This window comes from Helianthus annuus, chromosome 3 (assembly GCF_002127325.2).
Source record: "Helianthus annuus cultivar XRQ/B chromosome 3, HanXRQr2.0-SUNRISE, whole genome shotgun sequence".
NCBI lineage: Eukaryota > Viridiplantae > Streptophyta > Magnoliopsida > Asterales > Asteraceae > Helianthus > Helianthus annuus.
Genome location: NC_035435.2, coordinates 171630739 through 171637813, shown reverse-complemented (window position 1 = coordinate 171637813; position 7075 = coordinate 171630739). Strand labels below are relative to the sequence as shown.

Below are 7075 nucleotides of genomic sequence, written 5' to 3'. Positions count from 1 at the left end.
AATTATAGCAGTGTTTTTTTAATTGATTGAGAACTATTCGGCCATCGCCCCGCAACGCGGGCGGGGCATCAACTAGTTATATATAAAGTAGGGGTGAGCAAATTAACCACCATAACCGATAACCGAACCATAACCGACATAACCGAACCACTAATAACCGATAACCAATATAACCAATGGTTATGGTTATGAAACTTTGTATAACCGCTCAATCGGTTATGGTTATGGTTATGAAGCTTTGGTTAACCGAATATAACCGAAACCGAAACCGAACCGAAGTTGTGATGTTAACTTTATATAATAGATTTGTGTTTTACAAAACCATAGAGAGGGTTTTTACTAAGATAAAAGTATGTTAGTAACAAAATGATTTTGATGTAGATGTCATTTATTTTGATAAAGAACTTAGGTGTTATGGCCATAACTGTTTTTGTTTGAGAATTACCTTATTAAAAAGAACTCTAAATCGGTAGTTTAACCAAAAAGTTTAGTCTTCGTTATCTTATAAAATAGGCTCAAGCTAAGTTCAAATCGTGCACAACGCTATTTATTTCAAACCTTGCTTGGTTACTTAACCGAAATTAACCAAAACCGAACCATAACCGACTTCATAACCGATTAACCATAACCGAAGTTTGGTTATGGTTATGGTTACCAAGGTTGTGTTTGTTTTTGCTTAAAGTGTCTTCAAAGGGCTTATGTCTGCGGGCGGGCAGATATAAGTGGTTAAAGACTGTTTGTTTTTTAAAAAAAAGAAGACCTGAAAGGGGTCTTTATTTGCTTAAAAAAAAGCTATGGAATATTGCTTCAAGATCTTCACACACATCTTCACACACCACCAACCCTTCTTCTTCTTCTTCCTGCCACCACCACCTCCGCCACCGCCACCACCACCTCCGCCACCGCAGAGAGAGAGAGAGATCTGTGAGAGAGAGAGAGCTGTGAGAGAGAGAGAGAGAGAGATGTGAGGGAGAGAGACCGTAGAGAGAGAGAGATCTGTGAGAGAGAGAGAGCTGTGAGAGAGAGAGAGGTGGTTCCGTGACGGTGGTTTCGATCTATTGCTCGTTTGTAGTCTGCGAACGATGACGGTCTAGGGTTTGTTACAGGGGGCTAGGGTTTGAACGATGACGGCAGGAGACAGAGAGAGAGAGAACGATGAGAACGATGATGGCGGTGGTTCGATCTGATGGCGGTGGTGGTGGTTTCGCGGCAGGAGACAGGGGGCTAGGGTTTGCGGTGGGTTCTTGGAGTGGGGGCTAGGGTTTGCGGTGGTTGTTGGTTGTGGTGGTGGCAGGTGGACGGTGGAGGAGTGGTGGCGGACGATTGTGATGGTGGTGGTGAAGGTGGTGGTGGATGTAGAGAGAGAGAGAGAGAGTGTTTGTAGAGAGAGAGAGAGCAGAGAAAACTCTTGTGTGTGTGTTGTGTGTGTGTGAAGTTGTTTTTGAAGAAAAAAAAAACAAACCCTCTTCTCCTTGCAGACTGCAGACATTTGGGCCACATCTTCTCTTGCAGATGCTTGCAGATGTGGTCCGCAGACTACAGACATTTACATCTGAAAAAACAAACAGCACCCAAAACTCCATAACCGAACTAGCGGTTATAGTTATGGTTAATAGTAAAAACCGACCCAAACCGACCCATTCACACCCCTAATATAAAGTATATCATCTATTATTCTTCCTTTAAATAATAAAAGATACTAACTAGTCAACACCATTATTACAACTTTAAAGGGGAGCATCACATGAGAACAATATTTTACTAAAATTGATCAATATAAATCTGGTTGTTAATTACCTCATAATTGATTATAAACCTACATCTTGTGCATGTATTAAATGCAAAAAGATCTTGTAAACATCATTTATCTCCATAAATAAATTATTCAGTTCCTTATAAATCAGAATTCATTAGAAAGACTTCTTTTTTTTCTTCTGGAACAAGAATTTGCTCTAAAATCACACTGAACCACTATGGGCCTAAGACTAAGGTTATCTACTTTAACAAGGCCGGTTTGGCCCATGAAACTTTCTTCAAAACATGTCTTAAAGCCCACAATCAGTACTTATAGTTATATCACGACATACAAATCGTAAAATTTCTTAGTACAAAAATCTAGGGATATAAACTAGTGACAATGACAACCAATTTGGTTAAGATTTGCCCACATCATCTCATTTCTCAATACAAATATCGTATATAATCTATATTATTTATATAAACTAGTGACTTAATCGTAGGATTGTAGGAATGTGTACGAGACTTAAGCCTCATCTACCATCTAACGGGTTTTTTTATGGTATTTTACAACCTTTGTTCTAGCTCATGAAGACTAGAAACACACAACATTGTCATCGCCACCTAGACCTTTCTACACCAGAAACGTCTTACCCCTTTAGGGATGACAAACGAATCTGAACCCAAAACCAACAACTAAACCTAAAAGCCAAAATATTTGTGAAGGGTGCCAGGCATGTGACGAGTTTTAAAAGTTTTCGCTGGTACAAAATATATATGGTATTAGGCGATACCCAACCTAATTACCTGAAAAGCTAAAACATACATCTTTCATACACACGTAACTATTGTCTTTTTAGTATTATTTTTCTTTGTTTTTGGGTAATAGAATATTCCACTAATTTTTGGTAATAAATTACACAAACATTAAAAATGGTAAGAAATGCATTTGGAAAAAGAAAAAAAACGAAAAGTAATTTTTAACAAACTAACAAGCATACCTTATACTCAAAAGGTAATTACCTAATACCCTATAGATATCCGGCATGTATTAGATTGAATACCTGACAAATTTCACAAACATGTATGAAACTGAGATTATCGATACGCTAAAGAACCCGTTTTCCATCCCTAGTGATATATTTTTATGCTCCCAAGTCCCAACAATAGCAATTGTTTTATATTAACAGCAAGAATCAAAACTATAATCAAAAAAAAAAAAAAAAAAAAAAAATCACTAGTTAGTTGCAATAGTTTTCAACATGTGTTTGTGCTTCATACTAAATGCAATAAAATTAACAAAAAATTAGTTTCCACAAACACCTTTCAATCCATGATTTCACAAATCAATCTGTAGTAATTTCACTTCCATTAATTAATTAACAACTCAAAAGTTATGCTGCAAGAACATATGTTGTTGAGGAGAAGCAGGCCCAATCTCTTCTTCCAACCTCCTCAATCCATCACCAACTGTTCTGTTCTCAGAAACCTTAGGATCCACAACATCCGCTTCCGAAACCGACGATTTCCGCCTCTGCGACGACGCTACACTCGGAAACGTGATCCACGAAGGAGCCCGAAACTCCGTCCGTTGATCCTCCGTCTCCGCGGACACATCGCCTTCCATTTCAGACCGATTCGATGACCGTTGCGATGACTTCTTATGCATTCGGCTGCTTCCTAACACAACCTCTGTTGGTAAAATCGGTTGGTCGTTACTCGGACTTCCCATTAACACTGCTAACGCACGTTCTAACGCGGTCGTTACTTTGTCCATCGACGGACGCTCTTTACCGCGCATGCGTACGCATTTACACGCTACGTTAGCGATCTTTTTTAACGCCTCCATGTCTGACGGCGCAGGTAAAACAGGGTCGAGAATCGTGTGGATCTCGCCTGATTTAATCAACGGCACTGCCCATTCGACAATGTTTCCTTCTTCGAACTGCATATCTATCGCTTTTCGGCCGCTGAGAATTTCCAAAAGCAAAACACCGAAGCTGTATACATCCGATTTAGTCGTGAGGTAGTGTAGTCGGTAGTATTCGGGATCTAGATACCCTAAGGTTCCAGCTGGCAGCTCGGCTAACGGCGAGCTGCTATTCGCGGGACCTAATAACGATAGTCCGAAATCAGCTACTCGTGCATTGTGTTCTTCGTCTATGAGTATGTTCGACGACTTAATGTCGCGGTGGATCACTGGCGGACACGCGTAACCGTGTAAATACTCGATGCCTCTAGCAGCTTGAACCGCTATCGTAACACGTTTAACCCAATCTAACTGTGATTTTAACGAGTTAGGCTGTCCGTGAAGGTGTTGATGCAGTGACCCGTTAGCCATAAACTCGTAAACAAGCAACCGTTGTTCACCTTCTTCACAGTATCCAAGTAGATTAAGTAAATGCGCGTGATTCAATCTCGATAACAAATCGAGTTCGTTATGAAACTCCATCGAGTTTTTCTTCATATCGGGCGAAAGAAGCGCACGTTTCACAGCAACAACAACGCCATCTTTTAAAATCCCCTTGAAAACACACGAAAAACTACCTTTTCCGACTTGTGATTCTTCCGTAAACCCTCCTGTTGCTCGCTCAAGTTCGCTGTAACTGAAGACTCGAGCTCGTTGGATCTTTAATTCGTCTAAATCGGGTTGAATCTTTCCTCCGTCTTTCTGGAACGCGTTGTTCTTCATGTATTTAACGCCTTTCGCTGTGCATTTACAGTTTCTTAACTTGTAACGTACGTAAAAGATAGCGGTAATTGATACGACAATCACTAACAGCACCCCGAAAATGATCTCACCGACGATCACGGGCAGCTGTAACGACCAAAATCTTTCAGTTTTCTTGTCGGTGTACGAACAGTTTGAAGAGCACTCGATCGTGGTGCAGTTTGAGCAGTTATACTCGCAAACTCGATCAGCGTCTTTCGTGCATTCGGATTTTTTATACATTTGAGACGGGCATTCGTTGCTGCACGGTAAACAAACCCGTGATCCTGCAGACTTGCATGGCGAGGTTCCATTGTTATACTCGTAAAATCCGTTGTCACACGTGTTTGATCGGCATACTCCTGGAGAAACAGCTAGTGGCAACGATGTTGGAAAACCGGCACCCCAACAAACCGGTGAAAGCGATTTATCAGCCACGACACCACACGAAAAGTAGTCCCCTGAGGCGATTTCATAAAGCCGGACCCCTTTTGGGGGCTGTGTGCTTGTATCGACCCGAAAACCCCAACAAACCACCTCATGAGTATAGCTTTTAATACCACAAGCATGAAACCGTCCTCCAACTACGGAAAGCATTGGATCGAGCGGGGCTAAGTCAACGTTGACTTGGCCCTGGCGAGCCAATGCCATCACAAGTTCCTCTTGGGACTCCCAACTCGCCCCCCAACACAACACATTCGAGTCGATACCTTCAATTATCCCACAAACATGATAACCACCAGCGGATATTTTCCGAAACTTAGCGTTCTTCGGTACACCGGTAATCACGCCACTACTAGTCTCGTCCCCCCAACAAAACGTGCTGCGGTTTTGTGAAAACAACCCGCAGTTAAACTCGGAGCCAGCGGAAACCGACTGGATTTGACCGTCGAAAACGTGACTCTTGGTCATATTATAACCCCAACAATCAACAAGCGAAGTGTCTCTTTGCTTGCCCATTAGGGGTTTCCGGAGACCACATAAATGATGGTCTCCAGCGCTGAGTTCAACGAACTCAGCGAACTCAGCCATGGGTTTCGGGACACCCATGGCTATAAAACCACTTATCCCCCAACAAAACGGCCGACTATTATTCATCAAAAGCCCACAAACAAACCCATTCCCAGCTGTTAAACCCCTAAACTGCGTTCGCGCAGGGGTCGAACCAATGATCTTCGAATTCGAACCGTAACATGTGACAAGATGAGACCCATCTGATTTTAGACCACAAAAGGCAGTACCATATTCACCATAAGATATAGCAATTGAAGACATTGAACCAAGACCAATCACTACACCATTTAAATCAAATGCAACCATTATAAACACTAGTGTTTGTAGCCTCAAATCCTCAACAGAAAACCTTAAACTCCCCATTATTTATATATTCACTTGACAAAAAACATAATCCAAACAAAAACAATCATTAATTCCCACGAAACAAACTTCCAAATCCAAGATTGTCAGATCTTGCTTCACAAACATCCAACAAAAGTACAAAACCCATCTTCCGTTGACCAACAGAAAGTCAAAACGACACTACAACTCCAGATAATCTCAAAACAAAACCAAGATAACCATTACCCAGATGAAATCATACAAAACCCATCTGAAATCAAACAAATAACAATTAAAAAACTATAAAAAATCCAAACTTTAACCAAAAAGTTGTAGCGAAATAGCATATATTATTGATATGAAATGAAGAAAGAGAGTAGTGAACTTACAGGAGGCTGTGGTTGTGATGAATTTGGGGTGGTGGAGGTGGTAGAGAGGGTATTGAATGTAGAGCAATGTGCAGTTCAAAAGAAAGAGGGTGTGTAGGTGACTGCATTAAATGTTAGGAGTTAATGCAAAATTGATCTTTTCATGCCTGGATTTCTGTACATATGTCCACTACTTTGGTCCTTGAAACTCTCTTTTTTTTCTTTTTCTTTTATATACCCCTACAACACCCCCCCCCCCCCCTATAAACTTTCGGTTTATTTAAACTTATTCCGTTAAGGACTAATCAATATTTAAACTTATTCCGTTCTTATCATAATTTCTATGTTTGACCCACTTAATGGGAAAAAAGGTAAGGTTTTAAAATGCTTATTAATGTTTCCAAAATGGTAAAAGAAAGTATTAAATTGGTTGGTATGGATAATTTAACTTCTGTACCTTTTTTACAACGGCAAATAATCTCACGTCACGTGTAAATCCATCATGTTCGGGGCTATGTTCAAGGTAGACTTCTCAAGTGCCTGATGCGTGGGAACCAGGTGGAATCCGTAACCCTGGCCCACGTCATGTTCGAACCCGGGATTAAAGCACTGATTCATCCATTCACCCAGATGTCACTCGAAAATAACCCAAACGGAAATCGAACATGCGTCTCCACTAGGGAGGGCAACGTATAGCAAGGAATGAGATATAAACCTATGAAATTCAAGGCAACCGTTATAATGGTAGAATCTTGACGGGTTTAACTGGTTAAGTAAGAAATAGAGCGTTTTACGTTTTACTTCTCGGTGGTTTAACTATAAAAACCATCGTGAATCTAGGTTGTAATCTCTATCATTAAATATGATAAGTAAACTTAGAACAAATGGATTGAGAAATAAATCTACGAAACTGAACGACTCT

The 7075-nt window shown here is 40.7% G+C and overlaps 1 protein-coding gene across 1 annotated transcript; it reads right to left on the bottom strand.

Moving 5' to 3' along the window:
- Positions 1-3004: 3004 nt before the first annotated feature.
- LOC110930846 (serine/threonine-protein kinase-like protein ACR4) lies at positions 3005-6324 on the bottom strand. The gene is made up of 2 exons (XM_022174227.2): positions 6175-6324; positions 3005-6056 (listed from the first exon to the last, which is right to left on the bottom strand). The coding sequence occupies exon 2, from the start codon at positions 5822-5824 to the stop codon at positions 3125-3127; it is 2700 nt and encodes an 899-aa protein (XP_022029919.1). The 5' UTR covers positions 5825-6056; positions 6175-6324; the 3' UTR covers positions 3005-3124.
- Between the last annotated feature and the right edge of the window lie 751 nt (positions 6325-7075).